We start from the raw sequence: 22,050 nt of genomic DNA on the forward strand, positions 1-22,050 counted from the left end.
TGTAAATTGATAAGAAAAAATTAGTACCAAAATTAAAAAAGTTAAACTAGCAAATGCTATAACAAAATAAATGTAACTGGGGCTAAGACTGTCAAGGATTAGACGAACTTCTTAACAATCATCTTTCATAATTAGGAAAGGTTTAGGATCAATACGAAACCATAAAGAGCTAAAGTAGATATCATTTTTATGTTTTTGGCATATCCCATGATGCAACTATATCAATATTGCTTTCGCAATATTACAGTGGATTAAGTGAACATTATTGAGACAATTGAAGCGCAATTTGATTGGTAACACGCTGCACCTGAAATTGACAGACCACGTGTCCGAGTCATCAAGAAGAGTAAATAGGAAACTATTATTGATTCTCTTTAAAAAAAAATGTGAACATTATGGAAAACAATGAGGGGATTGTTCAATGAAACCAAAACCACTCGGTATAAATAGTAATTAACCCATGAAATTACACATTAAGCAATGACATGAAAGCAAACCAGTTAATTTGGCACTTTCAGACTATAAAAAGCAAACCAGCCCATCAATCCCATGAATTCTTTGGAGGGAGGAGTAAGTCCTACATATGATAATAATAGGTTTTAACTTTTATAGAACATATAAAAGATTCTTCAGTGAAGCAGCGGCTTCAGTGATGGATAGCAGTTGCAGTCCCCAGAACTGTAAGATTCTTCGCTCGAGCTGTCATCAGTTGGCTGGATAAGAAGCTCGCTCTTTTTGCTTCCATAAGATTCAATTGCAATCACGGGGACGTGACAGATTTTGTCATGATCCGGTCCTCCACGCCCATCGATCCCATGAATTCTTTGGACGATGAATTCTTCAGGCATTTTAATTTCCAACTTTCTGAGTGTTGTAATAAACCTCAGCCCATCAGGAATCATCTCCAGTGCTTCACATCTATCGATTGTAAGATGAGATAGGTTAGGCATGCATCCTTCAGCCACCACCCACTTTTCTAAGTTTTTTATGCCAATGATCTCCAGAGATGCGAGTTTTGGAAAAGCATTTGCATCAATAATCATCACTTTTCTATCCACCAAGTCCACAAGAAGAAAAAGCAGTCTCCTCAAGTTGGGAAGATCTCCCAAGACACTCATTGGATCTCCTTCAATTGAACACTGCAGCAAACTTAGCTCACTGAGGTTCGAGGGGGAAAGGGGTGGTTCAACTTTTTGAAACTCACACCTTCCCCACCACAAGCTCAATTGGTGGAGACAGTGGCAGGACAAAAGATCTAGAAAAGGAAGCAATACTTCACCGGATGCATAAATCTCCAATTGAGCCTCCCGTAGATTGTGTCGGTTGGAATTCAAGTATTTGAGCATCTGAGGGAGATCGTTCTTCTCTTTACGGATATTCACAATTGCACCGAGGAACCTTAGATTATTCAACCCTGACAAATGTTTCAAGTCTCCGACATCATCGTCAAAGCCAACTAAAGTCTCCAGCTTACTTAAGCCAAGAAAGCTTAGCTATCCACCTTCTACTTCTGTCCTTGGAGAAAAATACAAATGCTTCAATCCTTTCAATTTGCACAAGACATCAGGCACCGTAATCGTAGGAAAGACTCGTATATCAAGTGTCTCCAGGTACTGTAATTGACCTATGGATGATGGAAGTGTCTCCAAGGCACTGCCCTTTAGACTGAGGAATCTCAAATTGACCAGCTTCTTTATTCCTTCAGGCAAACCTTTGCCCATGAAACGATAACCCTCGAATTTGAGAACCTTTACATATTTGAACTTGGTTGAATCACATATTACTTCAGGAAATGAGATACTTGCCGTGCGACGTTCAGTTCCACCACTTAATGTTAAAGAACGCAGTTGTCCACTGGCTTCCAGTGCCATACTTATCATAGAGTCAACATCACCTAGACAATGCTTTTTACCATCTTCCATGTGAATGGAGCATCTAGGAGTACAGTCGTCGCGCTCTGTAGAATAATCCGACAAGGGATCATTTCCTCCTCGAAAATCAAGCAACTTGAGAAATTCAACTTCTTTTCCACTGGGCCAGGCAGAAGTCCCTCATCAGATCATGAAGGTAGCATGACTCAACCTTTCTGGATGTCGAGAACTCATAAAACTTCACTTGAAGCATTGACCTACTAGCCATCTCATACAGGTACCTTTCAGCTACATCTGTCAGAGTTTCTCCTTTTCTGCGATGATCTGATGAGACCATCCCTTCTGCTGTCCACATTCGATACAACATCTCTGCATCTATGTCCTCATCCTCACGATATTGCCCCAGGTAAAGAAAACATGGCTTCAAGTGGTAGGGTAGCTCGTCATAACTCAGAGCCAACACCTGCAACACGGCTCCATACCCTTCTTCTTTGCCACCTTCACTCATCCTTATATACGAATCCACATCATTCTTCACTGTCTCCCACTCCTCGAGTGAAGTCTTTTGACTCAGAACTCCTCCAATTGCAGAGATTGCTAAGGGTAGGTTTCCACACTTGCGAACAATTGCCCTCCCTACTGCTTCCAACCGTGGACCACTTTCACAATCTGCAAGAGAGAAAAATGTAAATTGTGTGTCTCTATAATTTGTCCAGATGTACCTTTGTTATTTTTGGATGTGAAAATGTAACTATTCTCCCAACATTTCCACTTGGTTTGGAGACTAATGCTTCTAAATTTGCCAAGTAAAAAAGGCTAACAGAAACTAATGCATACAGGTATGAACGGCATAGAATCTATAGGAATAAGCATCAAACTTTATATTCTGTTTTAACTAATGCAAGTCAGATATATGTACTTCACTAGAGAAAAGCTAACCTGCGCCATTTCTTTTGGCAAAAGCTCTCTTTTGAAGCAACTCCCAGCCTTCATCCTCGTTCAAAAGGTTGAGTGGATAGGGGAATTCAACTTCTGCGAGTTTCTGGTTCCGAGTTGTAATCAAAATTTTGCTATCCGCCTCTGCAAATGGAAATGCTACACTGAGACGCTTCCAGTCCTCAATTTCCCACAGGTCATCAAGAACAACTAAGCTTTTTGTCTCTTTCTGCACTTTATAAAGCTCTCCTACCAATTCCCTCTCATCCATCTTCTCAACACTTTCCTTCCTCTCGTCCGGGACAAGCTGCTTCAGAAGGTCTCGAAAGACAGTCATCGTATTGCACTGTTGGGTAACCGAAACCCAAGCAAACTGTTTGAAAGCACGTTCTACTTCAATGTGCTTGTAGATCTTCCTGGCAAGAGTGGTCTTACCGAGACCGCCCATCCCATATACTGAAATAACTCGATGTGATCTAATTCGCTCATCAGTGATGAGGGACACAAGCTGTCTTATATCATCTTCCATCCCAACAAAATATTCCTCAACTTGATGGGGATAGGTTTGTCTCAGCCGCTGTTGATTCTGATCCAATCTCGCATTGGAACTTTGCCCGTCTTCAGTACTGCTCAATGCAATGACACCATAAGTTTGCAGATTTTTGGTGATGCTGTTGATTCCTGCTATGATGCTAGCTATCTCTGAACCAACTCTGTGAAGAGCCGTTCCTTCAGAAACTAGGCCCGCAAATCTTCTGAAAGCCTTGCGGAAGCCGTGGCCCCTTCTCCTGGATTCGATTTCAACGGCAAACTCCTCCAAGACATCTTCAGTTCTGTAAGCAAGACGCCTGATCTTCCTGACATAATTACGGACTGTCGAGTCATTCAGTTGCTTTTTGTCGGCGTCTTTCAACAATCGTTGCATCCCTATCAATTCTACTTCAAGTTCCTTGACTTGATCCGCCACTCCGAACAAGAATCTGGCTTCTTCAGCTAACAAATCCGTCACCGTTCCCAAAGCAAGGGTGACAGCTTCGCTAGCCATTTTGGTGCAACAAACAATAACCCACTTTTTTTCTAATTCAATTTGCTCTCCTACAAGCTGTATCTTGGACGATGGATACCCAAAGCCAAAATAATACAAGTATAAGATTGGTTTGTGCGGGCTCTAAAAATAGTTTTTTTTTTTTTTTGTCGACACAGGGGTGTTCGGGTCAAGACCCGAAGGCGGCCCGACTAATCCCCTGCGGCCCGAGAGGAGAGACCCCATCCCCTGAACACGATAACCCTGCACGACTCGAACCCCTGGCAAGCACTCCTAAGGAGGCGTACGCTGCCAGACGAGCTGCCCAGGAGGGGCGGCTCTAAAAATAGTTAGTTGAGATGAAATAATTGAGCAAGGCAATTATTTTCCCCTGTACAGCACGACGGCTGTGGTCGCACATGGTTTCTAAAAGATAAGTCCGTACGATCTAGATAATATTTCATCATTTTTTAAAAGATTTTATTTAATATATAAGTGAGAGATTTCGAATCCAAAACTTTTACTTTCGCTTCTTTCCCTATCACCTAATCCATCCCGCTCCTCGTGTATTTCATCATGTTTCTTATCAAGGCCGAAATGTTGTTGAAGTTGAATTATTTTTTGTTGGGTGGACATAGGGAATTAATTATTGACAGAATTTCTTTAAACTTCAGCATAGCTTTAGCTTTAGATAGTTGTTAAGTTAATCTTCTATCCACAGCCAATGAATACTAAATTAAGGCATACGGCCGGTATTTAAATAGCAGAGGGACAAGGCAGAATTTTGCATTTACCCAATACATAATAAAAAGGTTAGAGTTGAGAGGAGAAATTTAGGATCCTGATTCTCCGCAAGTGCAAAAAAAAAAAAAAAAACAAAATTTTGATTAATAAAAATAAAGATGAGAAGAGGACTCCCCCCGTAGGACCCCAATTTTGGAGAAGAAAAGATTGGTGGTTGGGGACAGGAAACGAATTGAGTTCTGTCTAGTTCAATTCAATTTGTATGAACTGACAAATTTTACAATTACACCAAAATTGTGCAAACTTATACCAAATTTAGATTGGTTTAAATCAGCCGGACAGAAATAAACAAAAATTAAAATATTTTAATTTAGAGGATTGGACAGTATCATTAAAATTAATGTGGTGAAGTAAATCATTGGGGACTTTAGTCTTCACATAATTATGAACCGTTTCTTGGTTGCATTAATTGTAGTATTGTGAACTCTTATGCTCATTTAGCTTAATCATTTGCATAGTAGTATTTTTTTTTTTTGGTCGGTACTTAAAAAAAGATATTATGTTTTGATCTCAAACGTCACCAACCACAGTTAAACACAATGCAGATGTAATCAGCCCACAGAAAATATTAATGCTGGTATGTAAATGCGTTGAAGTCAAGATTATATTATTTATATCCTATAGGCATATGACATAGTTAAAACAATACACATATAAGCAGAAACACGTCTCAGTTTGGGACTTTGAGGATGTTCAGAGCTGCTGAAGGGCCGTTACTATATACTCCCTCTGTCCCGAAAACTTTGTCGTGCTTTGGGAGCTAAACTTTTTATGCACAGTATTAAGTTTCAGATTTGTTTTCCGATTTTGCCACTAGAATGTGTGGTCATTAGTGGTCAAGAAGACAAAAATGACATGTGGGGCCAAAGCTACTTACAAGAAATGCAATCCGCCAACAGAGAGTGATTCTCACGCATCACTTTAAACCTTTTGTGTATCTCATGGCTGTCTTGCAACTTGAGTTGAGAGCAAATGAAAATCAAGGGACCCCACTAATAAAAGTAAAGAATGAGGGAATCTTGAAGGGTAAAAATTGAAACAAGAGAATTTTTGTTTTCCATTTTGAGTATGTGACAAACATTTTGGGACAGACCAAAATGGAAAGTATGACAGTTTCAATGGGACGGAGGGAGTAGTATTGGTGGTACTGGTGACTTGTTGAAGAAGGCTGCTGGCTCAAGGAGCTGGATACTAATGAATGCGTCAGGTCAAGAAATGATTTTGGATGTTGACAAGTACAAGATTTTGGACTGCTTACAAATTCATCCACGCGATCTTCGCATGCTTGATCCTCTCTTGTCCGATCCTTTCACCATTGTTAGTGATAGGATGCAATTTTATTATTTATTTTATTATTAATTTTTTTTATTATTTGATTTGATATGAATTAATTATTGAATTTTATTCACTTTTAGTATTTGACATATATTTCAGGAAGTAGAACAAAAATATGATAATAAGGACCAATTTAACAGAAAAGAAATTCAAAGCATTGTTGACGAAAGGAAAATTTTTGCCTATTTTGGTAATTGTGGCAAAGACAGCGGACGGAGAGTCTTCATTATTCCCTCGAGGAGCCGCCGCAAAGGGGAATAGACTATTAGATGGAAAATTAAACACTACCTTTTAGTTGCTTTTATTGACTTTTCTTTGATTTAACTTTTGAGTAGCTTACCTCTTGTACGCCATTGGCCATTGGGATGATTTGAATCATTCCCTGGAGCCTAGCTTTTGACTTTTCTTCTTCGTCTTTAGTGGGGACTCTTAGTAGTTGTTTTCTTCCCTCGTAAGTGTTAGGAGCAAAAGAAAAGTATTGGACGATTCCTTTTTCTTTTGCTTTTTGTTCTTGTGACTTTTGCTTTTCATCCTTAGTAGTTTTCTTCTCGTATGTCTGGACAATTAGAAAGAATTGGATCAATTGTTGTAGCTAGGGCTGCAAACGAATCGAGCCGCTCGCGAGCGGCTCGAGTCGAGTTCGATGTTAATCGAACTCGAGTCGAGCTCGAGCCAGCTCGAGTCAAACTCGAGCTCGAACTCGAGCTCAGAATATTAAGTTCGTTAGCTCGCGAGCCGGCTCGCGAGCTTGGGTATATATATATTTTTTTTTTATTTTTATTTTTATTTAATAATAAAATTACATATATTATATATATATTTTTTATTTTTTATTTTCATAGTAAAATTACGTATATGTCCTTAATATTTTATTATTTATTAAGAAAAAAATATTATTTTATTTATTTATTTTTTAATAAAATATTTTTTTTTTTTTTTTTCGATTTTTTTTCGAGCTCGAGCTCGAAATTTGCCGGCTCGTCGAGCTCGACCTCGAGCTCGAGTTTGGTAAAATTTAGTCGAGACTCGGCTCGATTAGCTCAAAACTCGACTCGTCTCGGCTCGTTTGCAGCCCTAGTTGTAGCTTACTTTTCTCATTGATCGAAGCGAATTGAATTCTCCCAATTTCCAAGAAAATTGCTGCTACTCTCTCTACAATATTGCGTGGGTCTCTCGTGTCAGAAATAAACTAAATCCCTTTTTCTAGTCAAGAAATAACGGATGTTTTGGATCGTCTAAAATTATGAGATTGATTTAATTTTAATTTTTCGCTTATTTATTGGTATTTACATATTCTCTGATTGCAGTGCGTATGGTTATTTAATTAATTGATTGTCTTGGATCCGAATAATTAGTTAATTTAGTAACCCATTGTCAATTAGGGTATTAAATCCGTAATTATTTAATTATCTTGAAATAGTGACAACTGACATGATTGGTTTTGATATGGTATAATTTATTAGTAATTTTATTATTAATCTCCCCTTTTATCCTTGATAAATACTGTGTTAATTGCTGATATTTACTCATATTTGGTATTTGGAATCAATTTCAAGAATGAAGCAGGAAACTACCAAAAAGGAGGGACTTTATGGAGAAAATGGAGACTTTTAAGGGTTTCAATCCTTGGGCCCATGAATTGGTGGGGGACCACAAAGTTAGTGAAAGACATTTAGTCATTTGAGCTCTTCAAAGAAAGCAACGTAGAGAGACATGGAACAAGAAGTAATTTGGAGACTTTGTCCACATGTGTGGGGACCACCTAGATAGCTTTTAGTCATCTTTCTTTTGGTCCTTTAAAAGGGAACAACGTACAGAAGCAAAGGAGGTCTTTTTAGTTTGAGCTTTTTAGTTTAGTTCTAGTTTTCTTTCTTTTGACTGGCCTCTGACACACGCCAGGTGTTTGACAATATTCCTCAACGGGAAAACATCTTTTATTCCTTGCTTCCTAGTAAAAAGGCGATGCCATTGCAATCATTTAATTCGTGTGGTGATTTAATTATGCGGCGTGGCTAAGCCTTCCATCTAGTCAAGGGTCAACTCGACGGCACAGTTCTGAAAATCTGTGAGATCTAATTAGTTTTCACGCGTTTCTCAATTTATTAATATTTGCACGTTACCTGCTTGAATTTTCATGAGATTATTTTATTATTTGAATGTCAAGGGCCCGATGTTCAATGAAATTTATTAATCTCGTGCCAAATTAGTCAATTAAATCCGTAATTGTTTGATTGATTAATATTAGTGGGAACTGGTGTGTTTACACATTAGGGGAACGTGCAATCTAATTTAAATAACCCTCGTAGCGTGTTATTGATTAGGGTTAGGTTTTTCTAGTGATTAATGCAATTGAAAAATTAATTCCTACGGTCATACCTAGGAGTATTTTCTGGTTAGGGGTAATCAATGATCGTACCTTGGTTATCAATAAATTAAGGAAAAATTGGTCGTTAGAATTCGTCGGCGACTATAACTAGTCTATTAATAAATTAAGTGAACCTCTCTTGTATCAATAATCGGGTAAACGGACTGTGTCTGAATAGTTGTATCCTTGGTTAGAATTTATTTATTCTTGATCTAATTCCTGCTATATTTGTGTTAGTTAATTATTTATTTTTAGTTGGATTGTTTAATTATTTTTTGTTGCATATCGGTGAAATCCCCCTCTTATCAATTGGACTTTAAAAGAGGCAAATATCTCCAGTCCCTGAGGAGACGACCCTACTTGTCACTGTCTATTATTTGGTAAATTTTGTCAATTAATTAATTATGGTATATCGGATACAACAAACTCTTCGGAAACAGGGTGAATTAAGTAACCCATTGCACACCTAGAGTCCCTGCTCCAGTACCTAGGATTAAGTCTTGACTGGTTTTAGTGGTATTTAGGTTTCTATTATTATTATTGCACGGATTCGGCACCTGTCAATTTTTGGCACCGTTATCGGGAAACTGGCGTTATTATTTGTTTCTTTTTAAATTCATTTTTGTTCTAATTTTCTGGTATTTTTCTAGTGTATGCCTCGGTCTTCTCGTACAGGTGATTTGATTTTTGACCCTGAAGTAGAGAAGATCGCGCGTAGAACGAGAAAGGAAACCAGACAGATCAGAGAGGAGCACTCCAGTGCTACGTCTCAGAGACCTGAGTCAGAAGTTGAACCAACAGATTCATTTGGTGACACTTCGAGTGACTCGGAGCAGGAAGAAATTTCCATGGCTAATGCACAAACATTAAGGGAGTTGGCTGCTCCTGATTTAAATCAGTAGCCTTTATGCATTACTTTCTCAAGTTTGAGTGATAACACTTCATTTGAATTGAAATCGGGTCTAATTCACCTTTTACCCTCTTTTCATGGTCTACCAGGTAAGGAGCCACATAAGCATCTGCAGGAATTTGATGTCGTGTGTAACAGTATGAAACCCCCGAGAATTACAGAAGAGCATATAAAAATGAGGGCATTCCTCTTTTCCTTGAAGGATTCTGCAAAGGACTGGTTATACTACCTACCGCCAGGTAGCATCACTACGTGGGACCAATTGAAGAAAAAGTTTTTAGATAAATATTTTCCTGCATCCAAGGCTGCGAGTCTAAGGAAAGAAATTTGCGGGATCAAGCAGCACCCATGGGAGTCACTCTATGAGTATTGGGAACGGTTCAAGAAGTTGTGCGGCAATTGCCCCCAACACCAAATAAGTGAGCAGTTACTCATACAGTATTTTTATGAGAGACTCCTTTTCAGAGACAGGAGCATAATTGATGCTGCAAGTGGAGGGGCACTGGTGAACAAAACCCTTCGGGAAGCACGGGAGTTAATAGAAGGGATGGCAGAGAATTCACAACAATTAGGTACGAGAGAGGATGTCCCAATACGCAAGGTGAATGAGATAGAGACATCCTCTATCCAGCAGCAGCTAACTGAGTTGATCTCGTTTGTTAGGCAACTGGCTATAGGGAATGCATCTCAGGCCAGGGTGTGCGGGATTTGCACTGGTATGGGTCACTCTGCAGATATGTGCCCAATGATTCAGGAAGAAACTGCAGAGCAGGTGACCATGGCTGATCACGCGCCCACGCCAAGAAGGCCGTATGACCGGTACTCGAATACGTACAACCCCGGCTGGAAGGATCACCCGAATTTCAGTTATGGAGGAAATAGGCAACCCAACTTTGCACCGAACAGGCAGTCTAATTTCGTGCCAAATAAGCAACCAGGGTACCAGCAGCAATACCTACCCCGACCACCTCCGTCCCCAAGCTCTGGTCCATCTTTGAAGGAGATGATGAAACAAATGATGGCAACCATTACGCAAAATCAGCAAAGGACAGTGGCAACCATTATGCAAAATCAGCAAAGGACGGACTCCTAAATGCATGACATAAGGAATCAGATAAGTCAAATGGCCACAATAATCAACCGGTTGGATTCCCAGAACCAAGGTAAATTGCCGTCTCAACTTGAATTAAATCCAAAGAACGTGAGCGCAATGATCCTAAGGAGCGGGAAGGAAATTCAGGGGCCTGAACCTGTGATCTCTAAGGATAAGGATGAGGAAAAGATCGAAAATGAGCTTGAGAAGGAGGACAGCAATGGTGCAGATCCAAAGGTATTTCTAGACCCAATAATTACAGTTAAAACTAACCCGCCTCCTTTTCCTAGTAGGTTGGAAAAATCGAAGAAGCAGGATAAGGAGAAGGAGATCTTGGAGGTTTTTCGCAAGGTTGAGATAAATATCCCCCTGTTAGACGCAATCAAACAAGTACCAAAATATGCCAAATTCCTATGGGACTTGTGTGTTAATCGAAGGCGGTTGAGGGGAGATGAGAGGGCCATTGTTGGGGAGAATGTGTCAGCGGTCCTGCAAAGAAAGCTTCCACCCAAGTGCGGGGACCCAGGTATGTTCACTATTGCTTGTAGAATAGGCAATACCTTGATTGGAAAGGCTATGTTAGATTTAGGAGTTTCAATTAATGTCATGCCGAAATCTATATATGCTTCTCTGAAATTAGGACCACTGAAAAATATTGGAATAATAATCCAACTGGCTGACCGAACCAATGCGTACCCTGACGGATTGATTGAGGATGTTTTAGTAAAAATTAATGAATTGATTTTCCCTACTGATTTTTACGTGCTTGATATGGATGATGAACACTCTCACGACCCATCACCTTTACTGTTAGGAAGACCCTGCTTGAGCACAGCTCGAACTAAAATTGATGTAAATAAGGGCACCCTATCTATGAAATTTGATGGTGAGATTGTTCATTTTAATATTTTCGAGTCCATGAAATATCCTTCAGAATCACATGCTGGCTCTGTTTTCTCTATAAATGTTATTGACTCTGCTGTACGAGAAGTTTTTGAAATTGAAGGTAAGGATGAGTTGGAAGTCGCCTTGACCAGGCACTTCGAGTCAAAGATGTTGTCTGGAGTAAAGTAGAGTGAAGAACACAAATGTGTGATTGGAGCGTTGCAAGCGTTGCCAACTACAAAAATAAGGTATGATCTCGCACCCGTTTTTACACATGAACCTCACCAAAGGTTACTTCCATCTGTGGTGCAGGCACCTATGTTGGAGTTGAAACCGCTGCCGAAACACCTTAAGTATGCATACTTGGGTGAGGGGGAGACACTCCCGGTAATCATCTCCGCGAGTTTATCAAAAATTCAAGAAGACAAATTGATTCGAGTTTTGAGGGACCATAAGCAGGCGATAGGATGGACCATCGCCGATATCAAAGGAATTAGCCCCGCGGTATGTATGTATCGAATTCGACTCGAGGAGAATGCTCAACCTATCCGTCAAGCTCAAAGGAGATTGAATCCCCTTATGATGGAGGTAGTGAAGAAAGAGATTCCAAAACTGCTGGATGTGGGGATAATCTTTGCCATATCAGATAGTCCCTGACTGAGTCCGGTACAGGTGGTCCCGAAGAAGGCAGGGATAACGGTGGAGTCAAATCAAGAAGGCGAGCTCGTACTGGTTCGAAAGCCCACCGGGTGGCGGCAGTGCATAGATTACAGGAAATTGAATGCCGTCACGAAAAAAAATCACTTTCCCCTTCTTTTCATTGATCAAATGGTAGAGCGATTAGCGGGTCGAGCTTACTATTATTTTTTGGATGGATTTTCAGATTATTTCCAAATTGCTATCGCACCTGAGGACCAGGAGAAGACTACCTTCACGTGCCCGTTCGGAACATTCGCATACCGGAGGATGCCATTCGGGTTATGCAATGCACCTGCTACCTTCCAACGATGCATGGTAAGTATCTTTTCAGAGTATGTTGAGAAGATTATTGAGATTTTTATGGATGATTTTAGTGTTTATGGAGAAAGTTTCTATAATTGTCTAGATAACCTGAAATTAATTTTGGTTAGGTGTATAGAAACTAATCTTGTGCTCAATTGGGAAAAATGCCATTTTATGGTCAAGCACGAGATAGTTTTGGGTCATATAGTGTCATCTAAGGGTATTGAGGTTGATAAAACGAAAATAGATGTTATATCTATTTTACCTTACTCTGCGAATGTGCGGGAAGTGCGTTCTTTCTTGGAACATGCAGGTTTCTACAGGAGGTTCATAAAGGATTTCTCCAAAATTGGAGCGCCCCTGTTCCAACTTTTGCAAAAAAGAGGTGCCCTTTGAATTCAAGGAAGCATGTAAGAAGGCGTTTGATAGGTTAAAGGAGCTATTAATCTCCTCACCTATTATCCAACCGCCCGACTGGAACCTGCCATTCGAAATCATGTGTGACGCCAGCGATTATGCAGTGGGCGCGGTGCTGGGTCAAAGAGTGGGGAAGGCAGCCCATGCTATATACTACACATCTCGAGCCTTGAACGGAGCTCAGTTGAACTACTCGACCACTGAAAAGGAGCTTTTAGCTGTAATTTTTGCTTTAGAGAAATTTCGGTCCTATTTATTTGGTGCTAAAGTTATTATCTTCTCTGATCATGCAGCTTTGCGGTATTTGTTGACCAAAAAAGATGCAAAACCACGACTTATGAGGTGGATACTATTGCTACAAGAGTTTGACCTGGAGATCAGAGATAAGAAAGGGGCCGAAAATTTGGTAGCAGATCACTTGAGTCGAGTACAAGTCACCGAGGACGACCTCCCACTGAGAGAAACATTCCCCGATGAGCATTTATTTTTTGCTAATTTATCTTTGCCTTGGTATGCAGATTTGTTAATTTCCTAATTACTGACAAATTTCCTGCAGGATGGTCTAAGGCAAAACGGGACAAGTTAAGGAGTGACGCAAAGTCTTACATCTGGGATGACCCTTTCCTCTGGAAGCGTGGTGCCGACCAAGTCATTTGCAGATGTGTAAGTGAAAATGAATTCCAATCTATTTTAGCTTATTGTCAATCTTTTGCATGTGGATGTCACTTTGGACCAAAAAGGACGGCTCGTAAGGTTCTAGAAAGTGGAATCTATTGGCCGACCCTCTTTGAGGATGCCTACTCGTTTTGTAAGTCATGTGATAAGTGTCAACGAGTAGGTAATATTTCTCGTAGGGATCAAATGACCCAAACCCCAATGATTTTTGTTGAGATTTTTGACGTTTGGGGTATTGACTTTATGAGTTCTTTTCCTTCGTCTTATGGTTTTCTTTATATATTGCTTGCCGTAGACTATGTTTCGAAATGGGTGGAAGCAAAACCCACCCATACTAATAACTCCAAAGTGGTTGCAGAATTTATCAAATATAATATATTTGTCCGCTTTGGGATGCCGCGAGCAATTGTAAGTGATAGGGGTACCCATTTCTGCAACAAGACGATTGCTGCACTTTTCAGGAGGTACGGTGTCTTGCACAAAGTCTCCACTTCTTACCATCCTCAGACAAACGGTCAGGCGGAAACATCAAATCGGGAGATCAAGTCAATTTTGGAGAAAATGGTTCGCCCCGATAGGAAGGATTGGAGCATGCGACTTGAGGATGCCTTATGGGCATATAGAACGGCGTACAAGACGCCAATCGGCATGTCCCCTTATCGTTTGGTATTTGGGAAGCCATGTCACCTCCCTGTCGAGTTCGAGTATAAAGCATTTTGGGCGGTTAAACAATGCAATATGGATATCGAAGAGGGCGGAATTCAAAGGAAGTTGCAATTACAAGAATTGGAGGAAATTCGCAATGAAACCTATGAGAATACTGTGATTTATAAGGAGAATAATAAGATATTTCATGACCGGCAGGTGTTTAGGAAAACGTTTGAATGTGGGCAAAAAGTTCTACTGTACCACTCGAAGTTGAAGTTATTTCCAGGTAAGTTACGTTCTCGTTGGATCGGTCCCTTTGTTGTAACTAATGTCTTTGATTATGGTGCAGTGGAGATCCAGAGTCTAAGGACGGAGAAGAAATTTGTGGTAAATGGTCATCGTTTCAAGTCGTATTATGATGGAGCTCCAATTGAACAGGTAGAGACGATGCATTTAGAGGACCCGATTTGCTTGGTTTAAGCGAATTACGGGCTGTGTCTAGCCAAAGACACTAAAAAAAGACGCTCATTTGGGAGGCAACCCGAATATTGATTTTATTATTTTTAGTTGTTTATTTCTTTCGTTTTGTCGTTTCTCCATTTGGTAGTATCAATGCTAATATCTCCTCCACTGTGACCAGGAAGTGAAATTTTGGCGTGCCCGTGGGGTGTTTGCGTCTTCTGAGACCAGAGGACGAAAACCAATCTTGGCGTACCCGCGCGGTGTTTGTTTTTTCTGAGACCAGAGGACGAAAGCCAAGATGTTTGTGTTTCCTGAAATCAGAGGACGAAGACTAATCTTGGCTCTTGGCGTGCCCGCGCGGTGTTGGACGACCTAAACCATGTTTTTGCAATCGAAAAAAAAATTTATTATTATTATTATTACTTACATTAAAAGAAAAAGAAAAGATTATTTTCTTTCTAAACCCTAAAAGAAAAAAATAATAAATAAATATATATAAATAAATAGAAAAATAAACAAAAAAAAGATAATAATAATAATAATATATATAAACAAAAAAAAAATTCCAATTTGGACGATTTACATTGGAGTAATGTTTGAAAAAAAAATATTTTTCCTTTTCTCTATTCTTTTTCTTCTTTCTTTTCTTCTTTTTTCTTTCTTTCTTTTCTTTCTTTCTTCTTCTTTCTTTCTTCCTTCTTCCCCGCTGCTTTCCCTCTTTCCCCCTTTCTTTCCTTCTTCACCCGCCGCTGACCAGCACGCCGCAACCTCCTCGCGCGCTGCCAGCAGCTCCAGGCCGCCGTAGCTTCGCCGCCACAGCCCGCGGCCGACGCTTGCCTCGACCGCCGCTACCGCTGCTGACAGCCCGCGCGCGCAGCCAGCAGTCAAGCGCCGCGGCTCCTTCTACCTCGCGCGCAGCTCCTCCTGAGCTCGCGCGCTACCACCAGCCCTTCAAGTCCACACAGCTCGCAGCCACAGGCCACGGCCAGCATCACCTCGCGCGCGCGTAAACAGAGCCGCACGCCGCCCGTGAGCCAAGCCCCAGTTGCCCACGCTCGCTGCGCGCGGCTTCTCTCAGCCGCGGCTCCCTCCGCCCAGCGCGTAACCCAGCCCAGCCGCGCCTCTCACCCCCGAGCTCTCCTACACTCTGCCCAAGCACCACGACCACAACCACCCTCGTAGCCAAAACGCCGCCTCCTTCCTCAGCACAGCTCCTCCGCACAGCTCGTCCAACCCACGTCGCACCTCCACCGCCATTCCACAGAGCGCAGGCCACCTGTCACATTTCTTTGACAGGTGGAGGTATTGATTTCTTCCCCTGATTAGCATTTTTCTAGATTGAGAATTGCTGGAATATGTGTCTCTGTCTTGGGTGTTTTGCCGGTTAAAGCAGGGGATGATTTGGGCATTCTCTGGGTTCAATTATAAGGGTGCAATTACATTTATTTGCTGCTTCGTTTGGGGGTATTTTCTGGCATTGATTGCATTGTTGAGTTGGCCATTTGCTTTAATTTTTTCCTGTGACTCACCAGTGGTACTGGTTGAGGTCTTTTGCCTATCATTGTTGCTGCTATTTGAGGATACTTGCTTATTTTAAAGTTTAAGTTCTTGTGGTTGAGTTGCTGCCGTTGAATTTAATACTTTCCTGTCTGTGCACCAGTGGTACTGGTTGCGGTGTTGCTTTCCATTTCTTAATCCTCTGTACTGGACTGCCTATTTGATTCTTGAGTTTTGGTGCCTATTGCTTGGCCCAAGTGCTGATTTTGAGCGTTTGGCTTGGGTATTTTGACTGTCCAATTGGTGACATTTGTTGAGTTTCACTTGCTTCAATCAGTTGAATTCATTGCTCTGTTGGAATCCCTGTTGGTATCACTTGCGATTTGTTTGGTTAATTTCTAACTTGTGCCCCTTGAAGGGACGTTGGCTGGGTATTTCTCTATACTTGTTTGCTGAATTGGAAGGCTATTGTGCCCTCCCTTTGTTTATTGCTGATCGGTTGTGTCTTATTGACTTGACTTGGGGTATTTGGAGTAGTATTGCACTTTTGGGCTGCTTTGTTCTTATATTGGACTCCATTGGAACCGTTGCCATTTCTTAATTGCATTTGCTGTCTGGTTAGGGTCCTTTTTTAGCCTTTGGGGTGCCTCAGTTGTGCATTTTATTAATTAGGTTGGCCGTGTGGTTCCCTTCTTTCCTATGCATACACCAGTGGTATTGGTTGTGCTAGTTTTCTTCCAATTTCTTATTCCGCTATAATTGAGCATCTGTGACTGAATATCCTTCACTTTTGCTGCTTTGCTGGGTTCATTTTTTGTGTTAATTGAGTATCATTTGGTACTTTCTGCCTGGAGTCTATTGAGCTGCCTTTGGTTGGGGTTTACTGCATTTAATTGGTGCATTGGACGGCTCCTGGGCCATCTCCGTTGCTTATTGCAGTAATTGCCTCTATTTGCCTGGTTTGGGGGCTATTGTGACTTTTGCTCGACTTATTCTGATTGGGTAATTCTAGTAAGATTGTTGGGCTGTTTTATTCTACTTTTGCCTTAATTAGGGCCACCAGTGGGTATTGCTTGAACTTGCTGTCTTGTTAAGGTTATTTTTATAGCCTGCGGTTGCCTGAATTGTATTTTCTATTGATTGGGCCAACTGTTAGCTACCATGATCAAACCACGATCTTCCTCTTCTAGGTCTAGGACTCCTAGGACCCCTCAGGCCTCTCCACCCCAGCATTCCATTCCCGCCTCTGACCCCTCGCACGACCCTTCCTCCTCTGGGAGGAAGGCTCGTCTTGGGCGACAAAGAGGCGTCCATATCTCTGACCCTGCACATTTTGGGGGGCATTTAGACTTCACCAAGGCAGCCGACAAGCTGCGATATGCTGCGGCTTGTGAACGGCGGATTATCCCATGCCGTTATCGGGACGCCGCCACCTTGGGCCTCCTAAATATTTGCGTTCGTTTTGACGACTTGATTGAGGCCATTGGATGGCTCCCCTATTCTCGTATTACTGACCTCCCGGCCTTATGGAATTAGTTAAGGAGTTTTATGCCACATTTGAGTTCGACCTCGCCACGGGCTATACAGTTTCTACCCCTAACGTCATCCGCTTTCGTCTAATGGGTCAGGAGTTTCACCATTCCATTACTGACTTCAATCTGGCCCTTGGTTTTATTGATCCTACATATGCCGAGTCTCGGGAGTATGCTGAGAGTGCATGTGACTATGTCCAACCTTTTTTCTCCCGGTATCGCTATATTTGGGATGAGATGTCCGTAGACAGGGATAACTATGACCCTCGTCTATCTAAGGGTTCTTATCTGAAGGACCCGGCCTCTCGCTATATCCACCGTTTTTTGGCCTATAGTTTCTCGGGTAGGCGAGATAGTTCGGGCATTCTGTCTAAATCCGAATTTTTCTTTATATGGTGCATGCATAACAAGATTAAAGTTAATCTGGGGTGCTGGCTCGCTTCTCAGTTCAAGTCTATTTTGCCTAAAAAGAAGCGCCCATTGATTCTTGGGTCTTACATTACTCACTTGGCTATGAATTTGCATGTACTTGATATTTCTAACCATAACTTGCATATAGTCTGTCAAATGGAGCATTTGAATATCCCGTGCTTAGAGAAAATGGGCTTAGTTCGGGAGGGCGACAATGGTTGGGAGGTAGTTCCCCCGGGGCCGCTACGCCCTCCCCCTCGATCATCTTTTGCCCGAGCTTCCACTGAGGGCGGCGACCCTGACCCGTCTTCCTCCGCTCCGCCACCTACCACCCCATCGGCCGACGATTGGATCCAACTCCGAAACACCATTGAGAGACTGGAGACTTGCATGACTCACATTGGCATCAACTTGCATAACATGGCGCAAAATCTGGCTGCATTTATGCAACAGGCGGGAATTGCTCCTCAGTTCGCACCCGATCCACCCCTGTTTTGATGACTACAGGGAAGTACCGTTGCCCCTCTCCTTGCTTTTTGCTGTTACATTATCACATTGAGGGCAATGTGTGACTTAGGTATGGGGGGGTCAGTTTGGGTGCTAGATATTTCCAGTTTTCTATTTTTGGGGTGTTTTTCCCATGTTTTTTTGAGTTTACGTGTTTCCAGTTTAGGTGTTGTTCCTTTATTCCTTTTGGATGTTTTTCCCTTGCTGATATCTTGGTAAATATGTTGGCAGCTCACTCTTTTATTGCTAGTTGTAGTTTACAATATGAGTTGAGTTTCGGTGGCAAGTAAGAGCATGCTATTTTGGTGAAAATTTTGAGTTTAATGACTTGATGCAGTTTATGGTTAACTTGTTTAGGCGATTTAAATATTTTGCTGGCACTGTTGTGTGGATTGGTCCCCTGTTGACCTTGGTCCTTCATGTTTAGGAGATGACGTGGGCGATGATCTTTAAGTGTTTGTTAGTTTGGTACGTTAGTGAGAATAACATTGGCTATACTCCGCTAGTGTTATCACCCAATAACCGGGAGTTTTCACCACAAGTATCGATTCTCGCGTCAAAAAGTGATGATATCTATGAGTAAGTAATCCTGAAGCTATGAAAAGTTGAGTAACTGGGTTCTTTAATCTAAAAATGTCAGAGTTCACGTCAAAAGGCTTGAATAGCTCGGGACTAAGCATTATTTATTCAATCAAAAAAATGAAAAATAAGTGAGTTTATGATCATGTTGGCCCGCCAATCCTTGGTTCGCAATATTGGGACTTTGGCTGCCAGTTGACTTAATTGCTGACTATGCTAGTTAATATTTGAATTTCCTAGGCAAGTTAGCTATGAATTGGACGGGTTTATGAACTTAGGAGCTAATCGGAAGAAATATGACTCGACACTTAGCCACTAAATCTTGATTTTTGTATAAGCACAGTTGGTAATGATAATGTGAAAGCTAGCCATTGTTGAGTTGAGTTGTCCCCATGCTTGAAGGCAAGCATGATTCAGGTGTGGGGGGAATTGATAGGGTATAATTTGTTAGTAATTTTATTATTAATCTCCCCTTTTATCCTTGATAAATACTGTGTTAATTGCTGATATTTACTCATATTTGGTATTTGGAATCAATTTCAGGAATGAAGCAGGAAACTACCAAAAAGGAGGGACTTTATGGAGAAAATGGAGATTTTTAAGGGTTTCAATTCTTGGGCCCATGAATTGGTGGGGGACCACAAAGCTAGTGAAAGACATTTAGTCATTTGGGCTCTTCAAAGAAAGCAACGTAGAGAGACTTGGAACAAGAAGTAATTTGGAAACTTTGTCCACATGTGTGGGGACCACCTAGATAGCTTTTAGTCATCTTTCTTTTGGTTCTTTAAAAGGGAACAACGTACAGAAGCAAAGGAGGTCTTTTTAGTTTGAGCTTTTTAGTTTAGTTCTAGTTTTCTTTCTTTTGACTGGCCTCTGACACATGCCAGGTGTTTGATAATATTTCTCAACGGGGAAACATCTTTTATTCCTTGCTTCCTAGTAAAAAGGCGATGCCATTGCAATCATTTAATTTGTGTGGTGATTTAATTATGCGGCGTGGCTAAGCCTTCCATCTAGTCAAGGGTCAACTCGACGGCGCAGTCCTGAAAATCTGTGAGATCTAATTAGTTTTCACGCGTTCCTCAATTTATTAATATTTGCACGTTACCTGCTTGAATTTTCATGAGATTATTTTATTATTTGAATGTCAAGGGCCCGATGTTCAATGAGATTTATTAATCTCGTGCCAAATTAGTCAATTAAATTCGTAATTGTTTGATTGATTAATATTAGTGGCAACTGGTGTGTTTACACATTAGGAGAACGTGCAATCTAATTTAAATAACCCTCGTAGCGTGTTATTGATTAGGGTTAGGTTTTTCTAGTGATTAATGCAATTGAAAAATTAATTCCTACAGTCGTACCTAGGAGTATTTTCTGGTTAGGAGTAATCAATGGTTGTACCTTGGTTATCAATAAATTAAGGAAAAATTGGTCGTTAGAATTCGTCGGCGACTATAACTAGTCTATTAATAAATTAAGTGAACCTCTCTTGCATCAATGATCGGGTAAACGGACTGTGTCTGGGTAGTTGTATCCTTGACTAGAATTTATTTATTCTTGATCTAATTCCTGCTATATTTGTGCTAGTTAATTATTTATTTTTAGTTGGATTGTTTAATTATTTTTAGTTGCATATCGGTGAAATCCCCCTCTTATCAATTGGACTTTAAAAGAGGCAAATATCTCCAATCCCTGAGGAGACGACCCTACTTGTCACTGTCTACTATTTGGTAAATTTTGTCAATTAATTAATTTTGGTATATCGGATTCAGCAAATTCTTCGGGAACAGGGTGAATCAAGTAACCCATTACACACCTAGAGTCCCTGCTCCAGTACCTAGGATTAAATCTTGACTGCTTTTAGTGGTATTTAGGTTTCTATTATTATTATTGCACGGGTTCGGCACCTGTCAGGTTTCATGTCATGGGAATACGCAGACTAATTTAAAATAACCTTGGTAGTACGTTATTTGATTAGAATAGGACTCCTCTGATACGTAAAATAATTGGAAAATTAAATTTTACGGGCGTACTTAGGATTATTTTCCAATTAGAGCGGTGATTAACGAGCGTACCTTAATCACCGATACAGTAAGGAGGGGTTGACTGTCATCGATTGTTTGACAGTTATAACCTATTTATTAGTAATTAATTAAAATTGCCTTTGAATCGATGATTAATTAGGTGAACCATTACTGAAGTTATTTCTTGGCTAGACCTTTAATTATTATTAATTTAATTTCAGTGAATTGTCATTTAATTTCTAGTTAGCTATTTATTTTTATTTGAATTCTTTTGATTGTCATCGTTTACACAAAAACACCCCTCGTAATACTTTGGATTTCGAAAGAGACAAATATCTTCAGTTCCTGAGGATACGACCCTAATTGTTCTGTTTACAAATTAATAATTATTTGTGAAAAATCATCCCATTCAGGTATATCAGATCAAGCAAACTCTTCGGGAATAGAGTGAATCAAATAACCCATTGCACATCTAGAGTCCCTGCTTCAACACTTGGAATCGAATTTTGGTTATTTTAGTTGACAAATAGGTTTATTTTTATTATTGCACAGATTTTTTGGCGCCATTTCTAGGGACTAGTGTCAGTTATTTGTTTCTTTTTAAATTCATTTTTTGTTCTAATTTTCTGGTGCTTTTCGAGTGTATGCCTCGTTCTTCTCGTACAGATGAATTAATTTTCAACCCCAAATTAGAGAAGACTGCGCGTAGAACAAGAAAAGAGACCAGACAGCTCAAAGAGAAGCAATCAAGTGCTGCATCTCATAGACCTGAGTCAGAAGTTGAACCAACAGATTCGTTTGGTGACACTTCGAGTGACTCGGATCAAGAAAAAGTCACTATAACTAATGCACGAATATTAAGTGAGTTGGCTGCTCCTGATTTAACTCAACAGCCTTTGTGCATTACTTTTCCAAATTTAAATGATAACACCCCATTTGAACTAAAATCTGGTCTAATTCATCTCTTGCCATCATTTTATGGTTTACCAGGTGAAGAGCCGTACAAGCACTTGCAGAAATTTGATGCAGTTTGCAACAGCATGAAACCCTCAGGCATTACAGAGGAGCAA

General features: G+C 40.6%; 3 protein-coding genes across 3 annotated transcripts; 1 reads left to right on the forward strand and 2 right to left on the reverse strand.

Annotated features, from left to right (window-relative positions):
- Positions 1–414: 414 nt before the first annotated feature.
- Positions 415–3,992, reverse strand: LOC140038876 (putative disease resistance protein At1g50180). Its single transcript, XM_072084430.1, has 2 exons — positions 2,811–3,992; positions 415–2,540 (listed from the first exon to the last, which is right to left on the reverse strand). The coding sequence occupies exons 1-2, from the start codon at positions 3,850–3,852 to the stop codon at positions 2,017–2,019; spliced, it is 1,566 nt and encodes a 521-aa protein (XP_071940531.1). The 5' UTR covers positions 3,853–3,992; the 3' UTR covers positions 415–2,016.
- On the reverse strand, positions 630–1,922 carry LOC140038768 (putative disease resistance protein At1g59780). Its single transcript, XM_072084035.1, has 2 exons — positions 1,502–1,922; positions 630–1,414 (listed from the first exon to the last, which is right to left on the reverse strand). Exons 1-2 carry the CDS (start codon positions 1,920–1,922, stop codon positions 630–632), a joined length of 1,206 nt encoding a protein of 401 aa, XP_071940136.1.
- Positions 3,993–10,455: 6,463 nt separating the features above from the next.
- Positions 10,456–11,880, forward strand: LOC140038769 (uncharacterized). The gene is made up of 2 exons (XM_072084036.1): positions 10,456–11,403; positions 11,536–11,880. Exons 1-2 carry the CDS (start codon positions 10,456–10,458, stop codon positions 11,878–11,880), a joined length of 1,293 nt encoding a protein of 430 aa, XP_071940137.1.
- The last annotated feature ends 10,170 nt before the right edge of the window (positions 11,881–22,050 follow it).

Source organism: Coffea arabica, chromosome 3e, assembly GCF_036785885.1.
Source record: "Coffea arabica cultivar ET-39 chromosome 3e, Coffea Arabica ET-39 HiFi, whole genome shotgun sequence".
NCBI lineage: Eukaryota > Viridiplantae > Streptophyta > Magnoliopsida > Gentianales > Rubiaceae > Coffea > Coffea arabica.

What these genes read in the sequence shown, in the direction of transcription:
- LOC140038876 (XM_072084430.1), bottom strand. Translation starts at nt 3,852, where the DNA reads ATGGCTAGCGAAGCTGTCACCCTTGCTTTGGGAACGGTGACGGATTTG. An exon ending in TGCCAAAAGAAATGGCGCAG is followed by an intron (nt 2,541 to 2,810) that starts GTTAGCTTTTCT and finishes TCTCTCTTGCAG; the next exon opens with ATTGTGAAAGTGGTCCACGG.
- LOC140038769 (XM_072084036.1), top strand. Translation starts at nt 10,456, where the DNA reads ATGATCCTAAGGAGCGGGAAGGAAATTCAGGGGCCTGAACCTGTGATC. An exon ending in AGTCAAAGATGTTGTCTGGA is followed by an intron (nt 11,404 to 11,535) that starts GTAAAGTAGAGT and finishes TCTGTGGTGCAG; the next exon opens with GCACCTATGTTGGAGTTGAA.
- LOC140038768 (XM_072084035.1), bottom strand. Translation starts at nt 1,922, where the DNA reads ATGGAAGATGGTAAAAAGCATTGTCTAGGTGATGTTGACTCTATGATA. An exon ending in TCCAAGGACAGAAGTAGAAG is followed by an intron (nt 1,415 to 1,501) that starts GTGGATAGCTAA and finishes AACATTTGTCAG; the next exon opens with GGTTGAATAATCTAAGGTTC.